The sequence below is a fragment of the Misgurnus anguillicaudatus genome, chromosome 20 (genome assembly GCF_027580225.2).
Source record: "Misgurnus anguillicaudatus chromosome 20, ASM2758022v2, whole genome shotgun sequence".
Taxonomy (NCBI): domain Eukaryota; kingdom Metazoa; phylum Chordata; class Actinopteri; order Cypriniformes; family Cobitidae; genus Misgurnus; species Misgurnus anguillicaudatus.
This window is the reverse complement of record NC_073356.2, coordinates 33,579,982-33,605,372: the sequence shown is the minus strand read 5'-3', so window position 1 is coordinate 33,605,372 and position 25,391 is coordinate 33,579,982. Positions and strand designations below refer to the sequence as shown.

General features: G+C 37.2%; 1 protein-coding gene across 1 annotated transcript in view; it reads right to left on the bottom strand.

Annotated features, from left to right (window-relative positions):
* The window catches only part of stx1b (syntaxin 1B), a 50,875-nt gene that overhangs the window by 9,257 nt on the left and 16,227 nt on the right, over positions 1-25,391 (bottom strand). The window contains exons 2-6 of the mRNA XM_055219923.2: positions 20,602-20,676; positions 20,120-20,219; positions 4,746-4,820; positions 3,098-3,171; positions 1,186-1,294 (exon numbers count right to left, since the gene is read on the bottom strand). Coding sequence (XP_055075898.1) covers positions 1,186-1,294; positions 3,098-3,171; positions 4,746-4,820; positions 20,120-20,219; positions 20,602-20,676 — 433 coding nt within the window. The remainder of the gene's footprint in view (positions 1-1,185; positions 1,295-3,097; positions 3,172-4,745; positions 4,821-20,119; positions 20,220-20,601; positions 20,677-25,391) is intronic.

Sequence of the window (25,391 nt, the reverse complement as noted above, 5' to 3'; positions counted from 1 at the left end):
GACAATCGTTTCGCTAGATAAGACCCTTATGTCTTGTTTGGGATTGTTTATAGTCCTTTGAAACTCTATTAAAGTGTCTATTAAAGTCCATTCAAATGAGAAAAATCCTGCAATGTTTTCCTCAAAAAATATAATTTCTTCTCGACTGATCAAAGAAAGACATCAACATTTTGGATGACATGGTGGTGGGTAAATTATCTGGATTTTTCTTTTAAGAAAATTGAATATTCCTTTAATCTTTAGCTGATTTTCCTTCAATATTCAATTCAAGTCATCCATTTCAAAAGTAATATTTTATATATCTAATTACGAAATGTAACATATTTGGCACAGCTATTTTTGTCTACGATAGTAATTTCAAGCATTTGACCATACATCTTCAGATGAAAAGATTTTAAGATCATAGTTAACATTTAAGTCAAGTGTTTCAAAACTTTCGACCGTACACTCTCAGAAATAAAGGAAAAAAAGCTGTCACTGGGGCTGTACCCTTTTAAAAAGTACACATTTGTACCTATTAGGTGCATATTAGTACCTCAAATAAAGTACCAAAGATTTACTTTAAAGGTATCTGTACCTAAATGGTGCATATTGGGACCCCATTGTACTTTTATTTCTGACTGTGTAGTTTATAGGGATTCAAATCTTTGTAATCATACATTATGTCAACCATAGTACAATAATATTAATAATATATATTTAGTTTAAATTAAAATTACATTTGCTAACATAGCAAAAATAAGTTAGAAACTAATAAAGGTGCTTCACAATGCCATAAAAGAAAAAAATTCGGCTAAATGGTTCCACGAAGAGCCTTTCTGTTTCAAAAAAGTTCCTTTTTTAGTAAAAAAGGTTCTTTAGATTATAATAATTTGGTTCTTCCAAGAACCTTTGACTGAATGGTTCATTGAGGAACCAGAAAAGGTTCTTCAATGGCATTGCTGTGAAGAACCTTTAAAGCGCCTTTATTTTTAAGAGTGCAGGCCATTAAAGACATCCTTACAATTATATAAAAAGATAAATATAGTTACTACTTCAAAATTAACATCACGTCAGCAGCTTAACATCACATATGTATGTATGTGAAGGACACAAATGGCTCTGGTTTTCCAGCAATGTGGAGGTTGTTATTAGTCTGATGCGTGTGGGTGTACATTTGTCTAGATTCGTGCTCGGAGGACTCACTAATTTCCAGTTGTCTCTGAATGCGGTCCTTGCAGCGGTCCCTGTATTTGGACTGCGTGGTGTTGTACTCCGTCATCACTTCAACAAACTTGCGCGACAGCGTGGAATGCTGTGAATCAGAGGTGGAGATGCGGGGAGGGTCAGAGATGTGGTAATGTTTCTGTTTTTTTGGCAGTCCAGATCAGGTGGTAAATGTACTCGCTGTCAGTGGGCGGTCCGGTCTGATAATATCGTGGGCTAAGTGTGTGCGATCGCAGTGAGATGGGCCTGATTTTGCTGCAGTTTAAGAGATTACAGCACTTGTTCTCATAGTAAACAGCAGATGGCGCTAAGGAGGGTGTTTTAGACATTTCTCAGTGGGAGGGCAGAGGTCAGATGAAGTTTGTATGCCTCTCAAAAAAGCACATTAAACATGATGAAGGTCAGTGTTCAGTTGCACCAAACCCTTGAAGTTCCCAAAATAGTAGTAGTAATAGATAATCGAGAATTAATACTAACATCACTTTTATTGTTTGGCTCCCCAAATGCATTTTTGTTTTTGAAAGACATTTTCTGATACACAGACAGTTGTAGGACACATTTCATGAATAAAAAAACCTTATAAACTTTTGAAGATTCCTTGACCTCCATTTTATTATTTTTAAGGTAAAGACACATGGTACTCTAAAAAATTTGCATAGTATTTTCCCCTGAAAACAAAATGTAAGCCTGTGAAATTCAGGTTAAAGTCCCATATCTAGTTATGCATAATCTAGCATCAGAATTTGATGTCAATCGTTGGCATGATCTTACTGAGGCAATATTAAAAATATCAAGGTTATTTTTTCACGAAATGTTCTTTACATTATGTAGGATGATTTTATGTAGAAAAGAGTAAATCACAAAAAAATGCATAGTTTCAAAAACATGTACACATACAAGTAATAATAATAATAATAATTGGTAGATAAATATTGAATTTTTATATAAATAAACAGTGTATTTTAGGGCTGTCAAAATTAACACGTTATTAACGCCTTAAATTAATTTTAAGAACTTAATTTTTGTGATTATCGCAATGCACAATTTCTGTTTGACCCTTGGCGTAGACCGTTGTTGGATAAGGCGCAAAAAAAGTCATTAAACGTCTAAAATGATCTTTATTTGTATGTTTTCTGAGAGATGGACCATCCTAAATGCTTAACTAATACAAAGGATGCGTTTCCATCCCATTGCACGTCTAAGATTTTGATTTCGGTTTTAAAACATGCAGGAATTAGAAAATAAGGGACAGGACTTAAAATAGTTATAAGAGAGATAAAGTTCGAGACCTGATTGATATTTTAATAGTTATTAAGAGTCGAAAACAATCTTCCTCGTGCTGACTGACACATCTAAAGCATGCACATAGGCAGGCGACCCCGATATATGCACATATAGACAGAATTACAGTTTTAAAAATATGTTTTGATAAGAATTCACGCAGATATAATCTGTTATGTCTTAAGTGAATGTTTGTTTAACTCTTGAGAAAAAATATGTGATGTGTAACATTACATTAGATCCATGCATTACTGTAGATCTTAAAGCTGTCTGTCTCAATGTCAATGAAACAATAAACGAAAGAAAAAAGATTTTAAGGTATGGATGCAGTGATTTTGTTGTTGAACCTTACATTTTTTTTTTCAAAATTAAATTTTCTGACACTTTCACTTATAATAAACAAACATTTGCAAAACGCATACACATTTGTCCACGCCTATGTTGATTAGAGTATTAAAACTCGAAAATTGTTCAATTAAGGTAAAGAACAGATAAAAATGTGTGATTAAGTTGCGATTAATCACGGTTTAACTCATGACAATCATGCGATAAATCTAGATGAAATATTTTAATCGATTGACAGCCCTAATATTTTTTTATTTTCACATACCTGTGTCTTGCGGATTCGCAAGTCTGCAGACGATCTGTTCAAACCTTCCTCCTGCTCGATACTTTGTTCGATTGCTAAAGAATTGAGAGAAATACGCTGAATACAATAAATTGTTCTAGGAAAAAAAGCCTTATATTTTTATTTGCTTAATTATATTACATTAACATCTCATATAGCAGCTGTCTCACCCTGGTTACCTGGTTACAACAATTACCAAGGTTTCACAGCAACTAGCGGATAATTAAATTCACAGATGACACAAAAGTAATTGGTTGACTGAGCTGCTACAATGCAAGTGCATATAAACAAGGTATCCGACAAAATGGAGTAATAACAAGTCTCTTAATCTCCGAAGGACAATGTATCTATTCAATGTATCTAATATTGTCCACTTCAGGGCACAATGGGATTCCCATTCCCTTTAGTTCAGATGGAGCTGTGTGCACCATCACTGCAAGCATGTAAATGATGAACAAATGTAGGATGGGTCTTCATGTTATCCTTTAATTATTGAAATAAAACAAACAAAACCTGCTGCTTCGTGCATAGGATATATGCATAGGAAGAAAGTTATGTTGATGAAAGATAACAAATGCAAATGTTATCTTTAGAATAACGTGAACTGAAGAATGATCCGCAACAGACTAAAGATTGTTTATTAATGAAGTGTGGTACAGTTCACATGCTTGCAGAGTTCAGATATGCTTTCCTCTTAGATATTTACTGACCTACACTAGCTAAAAAGTCCCATTCATTAATTATTAAGAAGACATTTCGTGGAAAACAAGATTTTCCTGCTCTTCCATAATAAAAGTTTTATGCACGATATAGTCATACTGTAATGTTCCCAATGCAAAGCCCCCTCCCTGTTCACATAAAACATTTACTAAAACCATTAATTGACGATTGAGCTAATCAATTAGGAAAAGGAAATTTGCTTCCTGGAAAGCATTAAAATGGTCAAAATTACATTTTTCATTCATTTTTTTCAAAACATTAGGATTACACAGCACGAGAATTCATACATATTTTACGAGTTGGCTAATTCGTATGAATCGTGCAAAAACATACGATTATCATAAAAAACAACAACCCCAACGTCACAGGGGCCAAGGCTAATCGTTAAAAAAAATTACGAATGTGGTTGTACAAATTAATACAAATTAGCCACCCCGTAAAATATGTATGAATTGCAATGAGATAGCGTTGAATTACACTAGCATACAGACATCACATAGGCAAAAAATGCTGGGTTATTTTTTTTAACCCAGCGATAGGTCAAAAAGGGACAATCCTATCCGCTGTGGCCGGTTGCATAAACATAGCCGTGACGTTAAGACTGCGTCTTAAGAATGATTTTGACTAACTAGCAATTAGTTAGGGCTTTGGATTTAAATTAAAACCAATCTACCTGTCTATGTAACACACTTAAAACAGTTATGATCAGTCTTGAAGAAAAAAATTCATGACTAACTTTTAAGTAAAGTTTTATGCAACCGGCCACTGGTTTAAATTAACCCAGAAAACAAGGTTGAAACAACCCAGCACAGGGTAAATTACTACCTAACGGGTTGCGTTTGTCCCTTTTTGACCCAGCATTTTTTAGATAATTGTAGATAATTTTCACTACTTAATCACAATTTTATACCTTTTAATTTAGAGCGCACTTTATTGGCTGTCTTCTTTATGTCAGCTGTGAGGTCCTCCAACTCCTGCTTGGTTTCTTTTAAAGAAAAACAGAAAAAGAAGAGCATTAAATACATAAAACGTTGTGACATGTATCTATGGTAGTTTTATGTGTGCAAAATGAACTTCTGAAGAGATGCTAATAGGTTTCAGCTACAAAAGGGTACAGACAAACCTGCTGTCTAACACTCTTAAAAATAAAGGTGTTTGGCTGTATGGATCCACAATGAACCTTTAGCATCTACAAAACCTTTCTGTTGCACAAAAGGTTCGACAAAATGTAAGAAAATGGTTGTTTAAATTGTTGCAAAAACCTTCCTAGCACCTTTATTTTTAAAAGTGAATGTGCACAGTTTGCAGCTTTACACTACAATGTGTCAATGCGTGACAGAGAGAAACCCTGTCACAGACAGATTTTGGCTGTGTACTGTATACCTATCATTTTTGAAGACTGTAACCTTTCAGAAAAATATTGCAGCTCATATAACATACAGTAGTTGTGAGCTCTCTGTGGTTAAACTGTGGATGTGTGTCCAGACTGCGGGCTGCAGTCATGTGTTGATTGATAGCTGCTGCAGTGGTGCTCTCTCTCTCTCTCTCTCTCTCTCTCTCTCTCTCTCTCTAGACTCCACCTCAGCACTCCCACACACTCCATGTTCCTCTGACTAATCCAATGCATCCCTCATTTATAAAGCTACGAAAGTTGCATGACCATGGCATTTACTTCTGTATGAGTATTAGCACCAGCATCACTTTATCACAGCAGTGTATTTAAAATGGTGCCCTTAAAAATAATTGGCCGCAATGGTTTTCGTTCTCATGTGGAGTTGCATTGGTGGGCGGGGTGCTACGATTAGATGATGCTACCCTACTAACGTTTCTAACCTTGCATTGCAGTGTTTGATTTTGCAGATGTACTCCCCTAGGCTACATACATTCTTAAAAATGAAGGTGCTTTGCGATGCAATAGAAGAACCATTTTTGGCTGAATGGTTCCGTAAATAGCCCTTAAAGGGATAATTCACCCAAAAATGAAAATAATATTTTTTTCTGATGAACACAAAAGAAGACACCCTGATAACGATGGCAAGCACACAGCTGACTGTAACCAGGAAAAACAAACACGATGGAATTCAATGGGTACCGTCAACTGTTTGTTTACCATCATTTATCAAAATATCTTCTTTTGTGTTCATCAGAAAAAAGAAATTCATACAGGTTTGTAACAACATAAGGATTAGAAAATGACATGACAGAATAAAAAAATTAACATCTTAAAAACCTTTCCTTTTCCAAAAAAAGATCTTTAGACTACAAACAGGTTTAAAAGAAATGATTTACTGAAAAAACACAGATTCCACATGATTGAATAAAGTTTCTTAAAATGAAATTAAAAAACCTTGTTGGATCTATGTAATTCAGTTATGTACACCTGTCGAATGTGATTAAATCAAGTTTTCTTAAAATGAAATTAACGTTAATGAATGTTTTACGTAAAAAAAAAGATAGGGTTCTTCCATGGCATTAATGTGAAGAACCTTTTAAGCACCTTTATTTTTAAGAGGGTACATTTTGGAGAACTGAAAAAAAAGATTATGAATTATATGAAATCTTCACCTATAATCAGAAGCAGTGGGCGGAGCTTGAAGTTTGGGTCATAAATCGTACGTCTGTACATTGCGCAGTAATCAGTCACTTTCATTTTCGCCTCATATGCTACTGTTTTACATTATGAGCTATGATGTTCTCAACTACTGCATATTTTTTTATTTAAGATTTGCCATGTTGCTAGATGATTTTAAATGAACAAAAAACATTTTAATTTTTCTGTCCATGCTGTTTACCAAGCTGTGTTTATCCGTTTAGTCACTCATATCTGTTAAAATGGTGTAGTCGGGGTGTGGCCGGTTCGTCTGTCAATCGATTTAACAAAAGTGTAATGTATCTGCTGTCACTGAGTTAACATCATAATATTTGCACACTGTTGTCATTACGGCCAGATAAATGCGCTCAGTCTCTTTACTGCTTTGTGCACACGAGCCATTGTCTCGTCAGCTTTTTTCTCGTGGTCGAGAGATCGATTTTACCTACGAGGACGTATCTTGTCACACCCACCATTTTAAATGGCATGGCTAAGCACCGCTTTAATAGCTCTCTTAACATGTTTTTTGTTGTAATGCTTAGCAGCTGCCACTATTATAGTACTTAAAATCTACAACGGAGACGTGTGCAAAACATTGCAGCTCCGGGACATGATAAATGTTACATTGAATGTTGATTACCATAGATGTTATCATTATTTTTATTGCCTTAATGATAGTTAGCAACTCACAGGCATTAACTTCATAAGTTGCAAAAGTTAGTTTTAAAATCTTAAAATATCATTTATTTTTCTATTTATTTATTTTTTAGTTTCAGCTGAGCTGAAAAATCTAGGATGCAAAAAAGTTTAAGGATTTTGAAATATTTACATCATCATGATTTAAAATGATTCTGCCTCATTTCTTGGTCTTTTGATGCTCGCTGTAACATTTCCAAGTCATGCAGGGATAACATGGATCTTCAGCTCATGCCAAGCTCAAGTGCATGCAGTAAAAGCAAAACCAAATACTAACCCATTCATGTCGTCTTTTCCATTTAACTTTTTCTAAGCTGATAATGTCATTTGAATTAAAATGCTATAGGTTGAAACCCTGTTGTGTTATTTCATATTTTAATATAAATCAGCCTGATCTCAAATTCGTACGTATTTTACGAGTTGGCTAATTCGTATGAATTCATACAAGGTCAATCATACAAAAACATATGAAGAGTTTCGTTGCAAAACGAGATAACCACCATTTTTTTTAATTGTTCAGAAATCTCGTTTTTTGGTTGTGCATTCCAATTCATTTCAATTCAACTGCAGTTGGTTTGTTTTGATTTAAACCTTCATATCTTAACAAATACAGCTAAGTAGCACCATAAAACAAAATAATAACATAATAATAAACATGTTTTGACAAAAATGTTAAAAAATGGATTTATCTCGTTTTGCAACGAAACTCTTCATATGATTATCATAAAAAAACACTAACAAAATCCCACCACTATTTCCAACGTCACAGGGGCAAAAGCAATCAAAAACGTATAAATGTAATTGTACGAATTAATACAAATTAAAATACGTACGAATTGCCATGAGATTGCGTTTTATAAACACACACACAAACACCATATAATACAAAAACATAAAAGTGTTGCTATACGAAGTTAAGGACAGATATAATCTTCCATACGTCCTCCTGATGTTTGTTGATGTCTAAACAAAAGCTGTGGTTTCTGGTTATTTGTTATTTTTGGCAAGGTGTATAAGCATTATGCTTTTAGCAATACAATACCAAATACACATGTAAACGAATACCTGAATACCAAATGAACACTAATAGCAACACTTGTGTGTATTTGTGTACAGAAAACAATCATGCTGAGGAATAGTGGCATAGAAATGCAAACCGTAAAATTTTGATTTCACCCCTCAGATAAGTGAACGACCCCGAAGCTAATTTTTACTTGCTAGCGTCGCTCACCCGCAGGGCAGCCTGAGGAACTTTTGGGCCAGGAGTTCAGATATGCTACCATTTTGATGGGTAATTTAGTCATTTAAGCTGATTGGGTGAAATGCTTTAATGAACTACCGCAAAAGAGGCGGCCATTAGCCACCCGTAGAGCCAACGAAGGTCACATTTCGCGCTCAAGGTCACAACTGCAGTCATTAGAATAGGAAATGGGGGATTTTCAGATGTCCTGTGCATTCCTGTACTTATTTTTTAGCAAGCTGCCTTTTCACATCTATATATTATACTGTGTTAGCTTGTTAAAGTCATAACATGCGCAAAATAAGACAAAACGATTTTCAATATAATTATATACACTGTAAAAAGTTGGATCAAATTAAACATTTTCTCCACTTTAAATTTTTCAAAAATTTGTTTTTACTAAATTGATCCAACTTTTCACTTTTTACAGTGTAATGTATATAATATGTTTTAATAAATGCTTTGGTTTTATGAACCTGGGTTAATATAACGTAGATGCTGTGGATCAGTATTTAAAAGAGGTGACCCAGAAACTGAAATGTTACTGGGATCAGAGTAATGCTGTATCACTTGGGGGCGAGGGACGGGATTACACCTATGGTTACGGATCTAAGCATCTAACACAAAGTTTGCAAGTTCAAGTAGTGGTGACTTGCGAGCAACTGAGATTATATTCCTGATGTTGTACTCTTGAAGCAATCTGGATAAACGGCGTTTAGTGTCAGTCTATCTATTTGTATTATTGGCCGACTAAATTCAAAGGCTTGATAAAGAAACTGAGAGAAATGGTCCTTGACAGTAAACGTTAAATACGTCTGTACACGTTATGCAATTGTAATAAAAATACAAGCTCAAATACCAGAAACACATCAGGGTCTAAACACAAACACAACTGGAGGAGGATGATACAAGAGGAGAACAGCGGGAATATTGAGGCTATTTTCGAACATTTTGAAAACATTTATTCACCCCCTCATGTCATTTCATGTTTTCTTCATTCTAAAGGCAGAATGTCTGAGCATCTGTTTTCCTTACAAGAACGGTGGAAGAGGATCTGAAATTTAATTTGTATAGCTACCGTACTGTATATTTGTTTCTTTAGCTCAACTGGTACACTGTCAGAAAAAAATGGTCCCTAGATTCCCTTTCAAAAAGTACACATTTGCACCGACTGTATAGAGTTCATATAGACCTTTTGCGAGTCGACGTCACAGTTACGTCACGCGCGCATGTGGTGGCAGAAAAACAGTGGAAATGAATGAGACACGAGTGAAACGAACAATATAACTCACTAGAAAATGTTTTGTTGTGCTGTTGAGTGTCAGAATAGGAATGCCAAAATAGAAGACACCATTTGAAGATAAACGTAGGTGTTTATGGTTGCAATAAGCCCTCAACCGGACAGACTGGAGTGATGAAATCATCTGAAAATCTTTTAATAATTAGAATAGAAAATAATTAGAGAAGATATCCGGTGTTCTGTCGAAGTCTGTTCCCTCTATGTGTCTCTTATAGCGTTTTCATCACGTTACGTTTATAATTTATTTAGAAAGATTAAAGATTCTAATAAGTTCATAATATCAATAATATTACCATTTATTCAAGTTTTCATATTTTTTTCGTTTTCTATTAATTCTTTTTACCTTATATCTTAGCCTATGTCTTCTTCCTGTTTGTTCTAAATTATGATGTTTACTAATAAATATATAAACATAGACGATGTAAAGTGTTAATAATATATAGACAGGCCTATACACATTCATTTGTATGTAAACAATAGTATTAGAACAAATACGTAGGCAAAAAATATAAGAAAGAAATTGAAAACAGGAAATGATAAAATATTTAATAAATTATATTATACATAATAGTATTGCTCTAATAAGTACTTCAGCGATTCATACGGTAAAAATAATTGATTTACCAATAAAGAACAATACATATACATTACACACATGCACACATATCAGTAGCCAAGCCATTTAAACTTTTAATTTATTTAAAAAATAAACGTAACTTGGTGAAAACGCTATAAGAAACATTACACTTAAGAGAAATATAGAGGAAACAGACCCCCACAGAACACCGGATCCATAAAAATCACAGTTTAATGCTAAAACACTTCACACCCCTATTGCGGAGCTGTCACTTTCTGCCACCAGTTGGGCTCCGCCCACAAAAAACGTCATCTCTGTTTGCAAACACGCAAAAGGTCTATTGGTACCAAATGTACACATATCTGAACCTAAGTGGTACATATTAGGACCTCTCTAAAGGGTACTGTCCCAGTGACAGCTGGGACCATTTTTTATCTTTTTTTTTTCTCGACAGTGTCACCAAGGTTGTGGGATTGATCCCCAGGGAAATGCACATCCCAGCAAGCAATAGCTGTCATTTTCCTGTCTAGATTAACTACAGACCTGATATAGTCCGGCTATATCCACTAATAAAAACTTTGGTTAAATTTGGTTAAATGTCATTTTTTGGCCAAAATAAGTCAAAGAGTTGGTTTTATTTATTTATTTATTTTATTTCAATTATTTTTGGGCGATGTTTAGATGTCTATTACATTTTCAATGACAGACAAAATTTTGCCTTGTTTGGACGGCTTTAAGATGTCTTTTAAACGCAAAATTGCTTGCTGGACTGTCCTCACTTTTGGCGCTTTGCCATTGCATAGTACCCCACTGTTTGGTTTGGGTCAGGTCGAGTCAGCTCACCTCACTTTTGGCTTGGTTAGCTGGTCGTACATTCCCATACATTTATTTATTTCTTAGTCCGCCACAAATTAAAATTGACCACCACAAATAGATGTTTGCACATTGCGTTTATCACTACCTTGTAAAAACACCCGTGGCATCAGTCGACGCGCTCCGCTGAGCTTCATTTAAGTTGCATTTAAACATAAATGCGAACTGCCTATCGTGAATGTGCCACCACAAACAGCAAGTCTGGAAAAAAAACTGTTATGATGTTCCTGATTCTCAACCTGTGGATGTTTTTCATCACTAAAAGGGAGTTTGGGAACTTACAGCACAGCACAGATGACAACAGGTTTACTCGAGACAGCGCGAGCTAGCATGAAGGTAAAGCTAATCTTTTACATTATAGCGATGACGCAAGTAGTGACGATTCACTCAGACCAATCAGTGATCTACAGTCGTGTCACGTTTTGGCATCAGATCGAGTTGCTTGGAACACCGACCAAGGTGGTACAAAAAAAAGTATTGGGTACTACATACTGCACACAGTGGAAAAGCCCCAAAAATAAGCTGACCCAAACCAAACTGTGGGGTACTATATGCAATGGAAAAGCGCCATTTTACTGGATAGAAAATAGCAGCTCAGATGTTTCACTGAGGAAAGAAGGTTACAACAACGTTGGGAGTAGATGATGAGAAGAAATTAATCTCTTTTTCCAAATTATTCTTTTTTAAACATGTTCTCCTCTTCTCAAACATCTGCATCACACTGTTAGACAGACAGACAGACAGACAGACAGACAGACAGACAGACAGGCACTCAACTTCACAGGCTTCCTTTGAGGGTTCCTTCATGCAGCATCAAAACAGACATGGGAAGCAAGAAAAAACAAAAAGAAAATGATTTTCTTACAAAGCATGCGACATAAAACAAAGAAACCATGCATTGAAAATAACAGAAAGAACATGCAGTCAGATGTAGGGGATATATTTCTAGCAGAGTCTGTAACCAAAGCGAGCCGAGAGACATCATGTTTTAAAGATTCATCCACAGCATAGCTGAGTCATCCGTCGGCTGTGGATGTCTTGAACTAATCAGGGCCGGTCTGAGGGCAAACTCAAGGCCTCTGAGGGCCTTCATGCAAAAAAAATGAAATATCAGCATTGTAATAGTTTGGCCAGCACAGAAATAGACTACAAGAAGTTATAAATACTTTTTTTATTTTTTTACTGATACACATAATCTATTTCTGTGTTACCCAATACAATGGCTTATCCTCCAAACAACAACAAATTCTCTTTTTTGTGTAAAGATAGCAATAGACTCTGGGCCGGATCCTTTTCATCATTTCATCAATGTTAATGAGCACAAGCACGCCCATGAGCTTCATTTATAGCGCTTCACTTTTGTGACTTAGTTTGATTGCATTGATATCATAGCGAACCGGAACACAGACCTAGGGATGGCCGATAAACCGGTAGGTATGATAAACCGGTAGAAATGTATCAACCAGTAGACCGTCTATACTGAGGCTACGCGCCCACGTCACGTTACTATGCACGTGGTCACGAAAACGTAACATTTGCACACATATTTAAAAGCAAACACCACAGTTTTTTCAATATTTTACTATGTTCTTACCTCAACTTAGACAAATTAATACACACCAATCTTTTTTTTTTGTACAGCGCTTCTTGAATGTGTTAGCATTTAGCCTAGCCCCATTCATTCCTATGGCTCCAAACAAAAGTTTTATTTTGTGCCACTATACTTACTCGTGTAACTACTCATCATGTAACAGTCTTTAAATAGGGAAAACATGGAAGTGTTTAATGGCTTCTAAATTTATCCCTGTTTGGATCCTAAGGAATGAATGGGGCTAGGCTAAATGCTAACACATTCACAAGGCGCTGTACAAAGATTAAAAGTGCATGCATTGAAAAAAGGTATGTATTAGTTTGTCTAAGTTAAGGTAAGAATATAGTAAAATATTGAAAAACAGGTGGTGTTTTCCTTTAAGCACCGTAGTTTAAAACAAGTGAATTTAATCTGCTTCTCATTGAGCTCGTAAGCATGTTTGACGCTTTATTGGCCTTAAATACATATATGCGTCAAAATGCCCGCCCGACTTAAAGAGAAATTGACATAATATTGCTTCTGTCCGTCACTCATGTTGAATTTGGTCTTATCGCCCACCGTTACCCAGACCACCATTTTTAGGCGTACTTGGGTGCGTTCTGCAGGTGCGCACTTGAGTTTTGTATTAATTCTGATGTTAATTGGACTTGGATGTGCACCGAAAGTCCTAATGTAAACCCCCCTAAAACATATTGGGGTGGTTTCCCAGACAAGGTTCAGATTAAAGTCAGGTCTAGGGCTCAGTTATATTAGGACGCCTAGTTTTAGAAAGATGCTAATGTCTTTGCCAAGTCGTAATACTCAGCAAGTCCTTTGTTGAAACCTTAACAACAGTACTGTTTCCAGTGTTGCATTTTAAGCGAAGATGAGCAAGCTTTTTTAAAGGACGTCGAGCATCACGCTCCCAAGGTGTGCTGTGGGATTGACAAAGGCACAGAGGACGCGTCCTCACACGCCTCAGAGCTGCTGCAGCTCTCTGGCGTTGTGCAGATTTCTTCTGCTTCAGTGGAAACTAATGGAAAAAGTCGCTCTCGCTCCAAGTGTGACAGAGGATGTTAAGGGAATGCAGTTATTTGTAAATGACAAACTTATAAAACAAACTAAAGTTGACAAAGGATATATTGTTTGATTAAACACTTTTTTTACGTTGATACTAATATTGTGCTGTTTGTACACTAGATGATAGATTAATTGTTGCCTGTGAGAAGTGCATGAACTTGGTTCGAATGTTACTTTAGTCTTTACGCTTTAATTAAAGAAAATTTGCATACACAGTTCCTGTAGTTTAGCTGGGAGATCAGTGCATTAGCAGAAAGTTTGTGGGTTCGTATCCCAGAATAGACACATATTGATGCATTTTTTTATTTATTTTGAATGTAATGTAAGTCACTTTGGATAACAGTGTTTGTAAAATGCATAAAAGTTAAAGGAAAACACCACAGTTTTTCAATATTTTACTATGTTCTTTCCTCAACTTAACAAATTAATACATACCAGTGACGTGACGTTAATTATTTTGTGTCCGTAAGGTTCAATTAAATGTAGGTATAAAATTTCAAAATAAATTTGCAGATTACTTGCATAGATTCTCTTTTTTGAGGACCAAATCTTAAATGTCTAGTTTTATTTAATTTTGAAATAATATTTGTGGGATAATTGCAAAAATTTTTAGTGTGGTGTAACTGGCCTGTGTCAATAAGTGTAAATAGTATTTTTTTTAAGGAAAATATAAATATATTCATAAAAATGTGGAATAAAATATAATCATATAGTTTAGTGCAGGGGTGTCCAGACTTTTTTGTGTGGGGATCTACTTTTAAAATGATAAAGCCGACAAGATCTACCTGCTAAAAAACACAGTTACATTTTTTAATGACAATTTAAAAGCGTATTAGGACTATACTGCATATCTCTACATTGAGTTTAAGGCTGTCCCCATTAGGCTACTCCATTCTTTTTGAGGGGTTAAAAAAGTCATTGAGTACATGTCAAGTACTGCTTAAAATAGCGGAGATGCAGTTTAGTGAAACAAACTAGAAAAAGACAACAGTATCAGAAGCCTCTCTTTAAAAAAATAGCAGTGCGACTCGGCTTTCTATTGCTAGGCAACCACCGAGTCAGCTGTCTTGTCTATCAAATATTGAAGCGTGAGCGCTCTTTTGCTGTTAACTGTCATATTAGCAGAAACTTTTAAAAGATGGCGCTTGCTCTGACCTTGTTTGAGGATGAGAGGTGCACAAACACAGGAGAGAGTGAGCGAGTTGAGTCCGGTTCTTCAAAGCAACTGTAAACTTCACTCACCACAACGTAAGGCCCGCCTCTCCCCTCATTCGATTGGACAATGGAAAGACGCGAATGACGTCGGGCGCTTCTCCACTCTCAGCGTTCCTTCAAAGGCGCGTGCTGCGGCCGGCGGCAAAAACCGCAAGGCGCTCAGCGCGCATAAACATAGCTTAAACAGCGCGCAAACGCTCCCTGTCCATAGAATATCATTCAAAAAAGGCGCCTGCAACTGCCATAAACGCTTTTGGTGTGATTGGCCCCTCTCATGACGCCCATTTCGCCCTGTGTTTTCCGATGCTTATGGAGCATCATATACAGTTAACTTATGTGCGATCTACCGGCATTGCCTTTGCGATCGACTGGTCGACGTATTGGACACCTCTGGTTTAGTGTAATATGATTTTTTTACATACATTTTTACATCGTTTGTCAAAGATTATTAAAACATACTGTTTTCAGCATATGTCCAGACAAATATTACAAAAACACATTAAAATGTACATTTTGAAATAACTAATAAAATAATATTTAAACATTTAAATAATATTAACTTTTTTTGATAATGATTACGCTTACATGCATGCCATCAAGGTGGATAAAATATTTAATATTTCTCATTCTTTGTCGCAATTGGCGGTTACACCATTTGACATTTTCAGGTACATTCAGTCTTAACTTTCATAAAAATGGTGCAAACAGGGATGAATTTAGAAGCCACCAAACACTTCCACGTTTTCCCTATTTAAAGACTGTTACACGAGTAAGTATGATGGCATAAAACAAAACGTGGCAATTTTTTAAGCAGATAAAAATGAACTATATTGTATGGCAGAAGAGCACTTAGCACTTTGACCTCGAGCGCAGTAATATTGATGGAATTTTGAGTAGTCAGGAGTGATGATGTCGAGGTCAAAGTGCTGCAAACTAAGTGCTCTTCCGCCATACAATATAGTTCTAATTTTTATCCGCTTAAAAAATCGCCACGTTTTGTCCAACCCAGTCTCACCCCATGTCGTCAATATTTGACGACACTTGACCATTCGTCAATATGTGACGCAGAGGGTATACCTTTCGCGTCATTTTTTGACGAACTGGGGACTTCAATACTATTACGTTCGTTGCATTCTCTTCTCCTATTTTCTTACCATTTTCGCGTCGGTTTAGGGTTAGATTTACATAATGACATCCCTACCCAAACCTAACTCTAACCCCAACGCCAGGTGACAACTGTTTCTAACCCCAACGCCAGGTGACAACTGTTTAATTTCGCGTACACTGTTTAATTTCGCGTACACTGTTTAATTTTGCGTAATCTAACCCTAAACCGACGCGAAAATGGTAAGAAAATAGGAGAAGAGAATGCAACGGACGTAATAGTATTGAAGTCCCCAGTTCGTCAAAAAATGACGCGAAAGGTATACCCTCCGCGTCACATATTGACGAATGGTCAAGTGTCGTCAAATATTGACGACATGGGGTGAGACTGTGTTATTTTGTCCCACCATACTTACTCGTATAACTACTCATGTAACAGTCTTTAAAAAGGGTAAACATGGAAGTGTTTGGTGGCTTCTAAATTCATCCCTGTTTGGATCCTAAGGAATGAATGGGACTAGGCTAAATGCTAAATTCACGACGGGCTGTACAAAGATTAAGTGCGTGCATTGAAAAAAGATAGGGATGTATTAATTCATCTAAGTTGAGGTAAGAACATATTAAAATATTGAAAAACTGTGGTGGTTTTCCTTAAAATTAAACATAGCCCCATTGTAACCTCGCATATGCTTGTTTGCGAACCTCTGATCTATTATATTTACATCAAATATGTTAAATAAAATATTTTCGGACAACAAAAACCATGGAAATATGGAAAATACTTTAACATTAAAAACCCTTAAATGTATTTGTTTTAACTTAAAAGTACACTACTTAAATAACTTAGATGCAATAAACATAAATGTTCAGTACCTTACTGATTTGACAGTTGACTTACCGCAAAGCAACACCATTATAAGAACAAGTTGCTCTGTTAGAATGACCTCACACATTAGTCACACAAAATACAGTAATAAATTACACTCATAGACTTTTGCCGTAAGTAAAGAGTGTTGCTGGGAAAAGATGAGGTAGGATTTTTAGGAGTTAAAGAAACAGGCGTTGTAGATGGAGTGTGGGTTGCTGCTCTATGAGTTGTGTGGGTTTGATCTAAAACACACTTGGAGCAATGTGCCAGCATTGCCTCTTGTAGAGTGGGTGGCACAAATGCAAGGTAGTGAAGTAATGCTCGAATAGGTTTTCATCGAATGTGCTCATTTATCTGACCACAGGACTGCGATGAAGTCACATTTTGCTTTTTTGAAATTTGCTCCTCTGACATTTTTGCATTGTCACAGTGCATGACATAACCTTTTCATTTTAATGTTGTAGAGTCTGTCCATACAAATGCGTAGTGTAGGTGTAAAATATTGATAACAATTAACATTTACTCAGGCTCATGTCATTTCGAAGGCGCATGACTTCTGCAGAATTAAAAAAAGTTGAACAAGGAATGTATTGGACTCCTTTCAATATAACAGTGGGTCTCGTGACTGCTCATCCGAGGGGAACAAATTCAAAAAAAGTGTTTGGAGTGTCATGTGTGTTGCTTGCGTTTTCAAAATATGTGTTTGTTGCGTCATGTAAACCATGTGCATCACGTGTCCTGTCAAAACAAGTGCCCGCTGCATATGCGTCAAAAGCGTTTATGATAAAGAGACGTTCACAAAATACACGCAAGACACTCGTAGGGCCCTATAAAATCCGTTTTATTTTTTCCCAAATTCCGTTTTATTTTTTCCCGAATTCCGTTTTCTCCGTTTAAATTTTTGCAAATTCCGTTTTATCCGTTTTAATTTTTGGCAATTATATTTTTTACCCTTTACTGTTATTTTAGTCATAAAAAGAGTGTGCCTTTAATGTTAATAATTACAATGTAAATGATTTAGGGAAAAACTGAATAACATGATTACTTAATGACTATAAAAGATGCATTTACACACGCACATACACACGCGCGCGCACACACACAACTCAATTCAATGCATTGTTTAGTGTTGTTGCAGGAGGCTACAACAAGGTGTCAAAGCATTGGTGCCTTCAGAAGTGCCTTAAACACATCAATCCAGCGGAACGCGATCCATATTTTATACACAATCGCTTGAAATGCATGTAACTTTACAAACATACACAGGATAGTGATCTGACTTATGACAGCATGAGCACGCAGCTCTTTGCACGTGCGAGCGAAAGAGAGACAGAGAGCGGCGCCATGATGCAGATGATTATATTTTAAATGCGAGGGATAGTTCGTTTGCCTCAGCTCGCTTGAAATGCATAAAACTGAACAAATAATTGAGGATTTGTGTTCGCACTTCGGACAGATGCGTGAGCGCGTGCACGTGAGAGAGGTACAGTGAGACAGACGTGGATGAGAGAGTGCATGTATCTTTGCACTCACCGTGAACAGAGTGTTGACAAAACTTACAAAATAACAGTTCTCCGGTCACATAAAAGTCATGTGAGACCTGCTCGGAACCAAGTGCTTAGCGTCGAATTTCTTAATTTTTTCGCTGACGAAAGCAGAGTCGTGGAGAGCCGCTTCGCCATGGTTTCAGTGTTTTGGAGGCGGGGGTCTGAAACGACGGGAGGGGGCGTGTCGCCCAGATTTACTTCCCCCGGTCTGAATTTCCCCCAGATATACGTTCGTCTCCCACACAAAAACATCATTTTATTCAAAAAATGTAAAATTCCGCAAAATTCCGCGTTAATACTAGATTCCGTGTTAATTAGCCAATTCCGTGATTCCGTCCGCGATTCCGTGATCGCGGAAATTATAGGGCCCTACACTCCCTTAACAGTAAACTCTGATTACTCATGAGATTATGCGAGTATCTGGCAAACGCGAGCGTCTCTTTTATCATAAACCGTTAAGACGCGTCTGCAGCAGGCACTTATTTTGACAAGACACGTGATGCACACAGGATCTTTCGACGCACAGAACACATATTTTGAAATTACGAACCACACACGGCGGACTTCATACATGTTGTGACGAACTTAGCATCGAGTGCCCTCAAAAAAAGAAATCACCGGCTGCGACTTCAATATGATGAAAGTAGAGCTGCAACAACTAATATTCGATAAAGAAAATAGCACTCAACGAACGTCATTATCGATTAGTCTGGTCTGTGATGTCACTTGCCCACCGTCCCATCGCAAGCTGCGTGGTTATAAAGTCAGGTATAGTATAGTACAGTAAAGTAATACATATCCAGTATTTCCAATGCATTGCTTTTATATTATGCAGAGATATGCATTCCTACATTTATGTTTTCTGTTTGCTGTATACTATATGTGAAACTAAATAGATGGATGGATCCTGGAGGGAGATATGGGGGAGGTAAAACATGTTGATTTTGCACAATTTTATTAAAGTATCCGAAAGTCTTTCTCATAAAGTATCAGACTCGGCATAGCACAATAACGCAATAAAAAGGCTATTTTTAAATCTTCTTCTGACTTCTTAGATAGAAAGGAGTGCTGCTCAAGAAAAACATGCTTTGGATAATAATTAAATAAATATGAAGGGCTTGCTAAATCCTCAATGCAATAATGTTGCAGTTATCAAGTGTATTTCAGTCAGCAGGAATGATGTTAACCCTAACGCCGAAGTATGGTCAGTCTTTTACATGAGGGTCCGTGTGCTGCACACGCCTTGTCGGATTTGAAACCCATACGCATACGTGTAGGTCACGCATGCACCTACAGGAGAATGTAGTATGTATATAGCCTAGGAGATGCATTGCATTTTGTCGCAATGCGTATGCATCCAACGTCTATGTACACACACACACAATTCAAATAAACTATACTTTGCAAGGCTGTGCATTCGATCATGCACATACATAAAATACAGACTATACTCTGGGCTTTTTTCTTCATGGAATAACAAGTATCATAAGTTTCTTTCCAAGGGATTCTGGAGGTTGGATTTAGATTTGTTTCCGATATTAAGCATGCATGCCTATAGATTCTCCCCACTAATATGTTAAAACATTGTTCTCAGTGGTACTGAATGCTGATTGGTTAAACTCACTTTCATCAGGGTTGGGTGCTGCTAGAATGGCACTGTGCTGCTTCTTCACCTGTTCCACATCCTCTGACAGCTTTTCAATACAGCCACGGATCTCCTCCACCTGTCAGGAGACTATTCATTACAAAGTGCTTGACATAATTCAGATGTGTAACATTCATGCCCATTCAAAAAATGCTGTGCCAATGGATTTTAAATGAAAGGACCTTGTATGCTCTATAAGATGCTTTAGATGTGATTCACAGTTCAGTATGTGAGTCACTTCACAGTTTGCTCTCTCCAAAATGCATAACTTGAAACTGTGTTCTTTTGGTGCCAAACAAAACTGACGTGTTACATTTTAAAATTATATCTTTTCTTTATTCTTTTGAGCATGCCTTATCTCGCCTCGGGCACCTAGTGAGTGCCAGTGGTGTCTATCCGAAACAACAGGTGCATGATGTTTGTAGCTGAATCCTCTGACATTTCCTCAGAGTTAAACTCACCTGTTCAAAGAATTCATCCATAAAGTGGTCTCGGTCAACATGAACGACTTCCTCATCATCATCACTGTCCTTAGCCTGTAAAACAAGACAGCGGTTAGGATTGTAATAACGTCGAAGCAAATAATGTTTCATCTTTAAAGATTCTTTCTTTAAAGATTTCGAATAGTTGATCGTGCCACCCAACGTACGATGACCATTTCACATCTGGGGTGATATCAGACTGCTCATCTGAGCTTCTTTACTGGTGCACCTTAAAGGTTTGACATAATAAAATAACTAATGAAATATTTAATCTCAAATCAATATTTTGTGTATTTACTTTGAATTTATTATCTACTTATGTGGCAAGTAGTGGAGTAATAAGTGGGATAATGTACATTCAGCCGGTCGTTATCGCAAAACAAACCCCTTTAGGGTGATACGAGACCCCTGCACTCTCCGAGAACTTTATCTTTCATTAGCCGATTAATGGTTCCTCCTATGTTTTTCCGTTCCAATGTTGAATAATCATCATTCTTAATCCTCCGCTGCGTCTGGTGACTCTTATTGGCTCACACGAAAGCGTAACGATAAAGAGATAATAGAGCAGAAACATTTGATATCAGTAGGCCATGCAACTGGGCTTCAAGGCGGCATCACATTTAACACCCATATTACTTGTTTCTCATATAGCATAAAGTAGGGCAGCCTAGTAAATGAATGCAAATCACATGTTTTCAAATGAGTGGCACATTTAAAATATCATTTAGGTGTATTCACATATTGGGCTGAGAATTGGGGATCGCTGGAGGGCTTTCTTAGATTAGCTGTACGGCCAATTCACACCGGATGGAATAGGAAGTTGTCTCTCCTGTTCGTCTAGCCGTAAAGACCATCCCCCCTCCAAAGTTCTGCTCATCTCCTGGGAATCAATAGCATTCGTTTCAGCCGGACTGTTTCCCACCCTATTAAAGAACTATAGAGGTATATAATGGAGAAAACATACATTAAACTGACAGACGGAAAATTGATCTGGAATCTGCCCATTTACCGGAAGACTAATTTGGAATTCCGTGGGCTTTCAATAAAACCTAACGAGATGTAGTGGGAATGTTCTTGGAAAATCTGGCGAGATTACAATTCCTTGCAAAAGTAGGGTTATTGATTTCGCCTATAAAATGAAAATGATGTTTTGAGTCGAGTATTTTTATTATTAACACCTCAAACAGGCTTTTATTGTATTGAACTGTGATGAAAAATTTAATAAAATGAAACAAGGTGCAGATATTACACTTGCAAGGAGTAAAGGACCGACTATGTTAGCACCTAAAAATTGAGCATGTTATGAAAGTCTCTCCCGACAGGGTTTTACAGCCATGCAACTATTTCCAACTCATGGCAGTTTTCACTGCAATGTTCCACTTAAAATGTGTTATGGAGATTATACTTTTCATAATGCTAGTTTATTTTCAATAGGAGACATGTGGAAAAACGTGGGCAGTAACAGAGGTTGAGCGGAGTCGCCATTTGCTTATGCACCCGAAAACGCCCATTAGGACCAGATTTACCAACTGTGGGTTCACACCAGATGCGTTTGAGGCCGTCAAATTCGCATCTACCACGCAAAGTGAGGTTTTTTTTAGGTCATTGAAAGTTAACAACAACATATATTAAAAGTCAATAGGTAAATAATTTGCGTGTTTTTTAATCGTCATATTAACATTAAAAGGTGGAGCGGAGTTGCCATTGCTTGTGCACCCGAAAACGCCCATTAGGACCAGATTTACCAACTGTGGGTTCACACCAGACGCGTTTGAGGCGTCAAATTCGCGTCTACTGCGCGTAGTTGGACGTTTTAACATTTTGAGTGTACTCGCTTCATTTGTGTGTGAAATTCTAGTCATCAAGACATTCATGCGGAAATTCACGTCATGGAAGGGGCTTCTTGCTCGCTTCCTGTAATCACGTTACTACTAGAGCAAGCTCCTGATTGGAAACGCAGCGGGTTTTTCCCATAGACTATAAAAAAAAGACGTATTGTCCGTAACGTCACCCATAGGTTTCTGAAGATAGTTTTTTAAGCTTAAAGTAGGTTATTCGTAGCCTGTGCGTAGCCTGACGTGCACCTCGCAAAATACTCAACAGCGCCTCAGTTTTACGTTGACCGCAAGCGCTGTGATTGGTCCACAGGAACCCCTCCCGTCAGGTAAAAAAAACTGTGTCATAGGTATTTCCGTTTGCAATGGCGAAAACAAAGATGAGCCAACTTGAGGAGTGATTTAACTCAAACTGCAACAAAAGTCGCTGTTTATTTACTTCCATCATTGCTGGTCTTCTCAAATCATACATAACAAGTTGATGTTTCTTCTTCGTTTGTGGGTTAACTTGTCAATCTTCTTCTTCTTAGATCGTCGCGCTGCTACTGTGGTTACACGTGTCTGCGCGTGTGTTTGCACATTAACGCGGACAACGACGCAAAAGTATAAATGAAAACCGACACGGAACCTATGCCGTCGCGGCTACGCCGTAGGACCTATGCACAACTATAACAAGCCCTTAACGACACCAGTGGCTGTTCAACTGTCACTCAAGTGGCCACGCCCTTAATTATGCAGAACTTTAAGGCTTAATATAATTTAAATGGATAAGTTACAAAAGAAATCACCACCCTCACATTTGTCGTGAGTGGCAAAATTAGCTATATAGACCAAAAACAATTTTGTACCAGGCTGTAAACATATTATTTTCTACTGTAAAGTTGGCCATTTTAACATGGAGGTCAATGGGGATTGACTCCCTTTTATAGACAGCCTCTAGCAGCCAATCAATGAATTCCAGTTTAAATCACTTCCATATTGGCTTCATCAGAGAGATCGGAAGGTTGCCCCTCGGTTTTTCCGCCAAAGTTCAGATTTTTCAACTTGCTCGTTTTTCCTGCAACGCTCATTTCGCGCCATTTACTGTTTTTAAATTAGTGCTACTAAATTAGTGCTGTAAAGGCATGGACATAGTTGTTTTTGCGACTGATGTTATTGCATTTGTAGGAGTTTCCTTTTCAGACACTAAATTTATAGGAGGAGAGTATTTAAATTAATCACGCAATGTGATTTACCAGACTGATCTCACGTGAATTCGTATGTATTTTGCGAGTTGGCTAATTCGTATCAATTAATACGAAGTGAATCATACAAAAACGTATGATTATCATAAATAAAACAATAACAAAACCCCTAACCCCAACTTCATAGGGAAATTGTACAAAAATGTATGAATGTAATCGTACAAATTAATACGAATTAGCCATCTCGTAAAATACGTATGAATTGCCATGATATAGCACTGGATTTAATAAGGTTTGTTTTCATCAGTTTACTAGTATTTGCGCCATGATGCCCCACAAAAGCATCTCTTAAATGACGTTGGTTGTTATGGAAATTAGATTTTTGCATCCGTGTTCTTTAACGTGCGCATTGTCTTTAAATCACGTGGAAATTTCCATTCCCATCTGCACTTTTTTGGATTACACTCTCGCGCCAATTTGCCTTGTTCAGTAAATCTTTTGGACCCTACATGTAGATGATTTGTTCCAGCTTAGCATATTTTTACAGTAGCGCTTTGCTAGACGTAACAGTCCGACGAGTGATGGATGCACCGGCCAGCTTATCTGCAACTAATTTATGCAGAAGGCTATTTTCATTCTCCTGTCATCAGATAATGACAATAAAGGCCCTTCCCCCATGAGCAAAGGTGAAAGATCTGATGTCTACTTTTAGCCGCCTGACAATCGCTTATTGATTCGACATTTCATCCACCCGCTTCTATTTTAACCACCAGATTCTATGCATTTCCCCACAACAGCAGAATCGCATGTCAAATCACAATGACAGAGCAGCAAAAAGCAACTCCTGTGTTGTCTCATCGGCCTCCCTAATGTTTACTCGCCTGGTTCTCCTCTTATCTGGCCGCTCCCTTCCCAAGCCCTGCCTCCCCCCTGCCCCCTCAGCATCTGGTTTCATGGGGAGTGGCTTTTGCTCCCCTGTGCTGTGTATGTCTATGCTACTGCGGTATGGGTCTCTTATGACCTTCACAAAAAATTCTATAGCAACAGATTTCAGGAGCAGACGTAGGGGAGGCCCTGTGGATTTCTGAATTTAAGTGCTGAATTGAGACATTGAAGCCTCCTAGCAGCGAGACTGTGTGCGGGTGCTTGATGGCTGATTTCGGAAGACACATTTTATGTCTACAAAGCTGGGAGGCAGAGATAAGGTCTGGGGGAAGAGTTCGGAGACGATAAATCTCCTACGATGTTAGACTGGGGTCACGGTGGAGTACCAATAAACAATTTGTATCCCTTTTCATCTCTTTTGTAGATGGGTGAAAAGGAGAAATTCTTCTCTAGGAAAGAGTTTGTCAGGAAGACATTTTAAAGAAATATTTTGGTGCTATCTCACAAATTTGTGGGTGTGGAACAGATAATCCAGAAAATAAAAATTATTAATACCAATTAATTTGTGGAAAACATCCACAAACTAATATTTGGTTTTACAAATCAGAAATTGACACCATTGTATAATGTTAATATGGGGGTGACAGATTTTTTTATTTTACGGTATTTTTTTCTTTACAGTAGCTCAGTGGGGGTAAAATAGGGCTATCATGGACATTATGTTCACAATTCACAAAACGAAGTAACGTCCTTTATGGTTCGTGGCTGGTGTAGGACAAACAGACATTTCTTTTAATCCAACCCAAATATAGATACATTATATATATAGAGAAATCCCAAGTGTTCTTTTTGACATTACTCATGT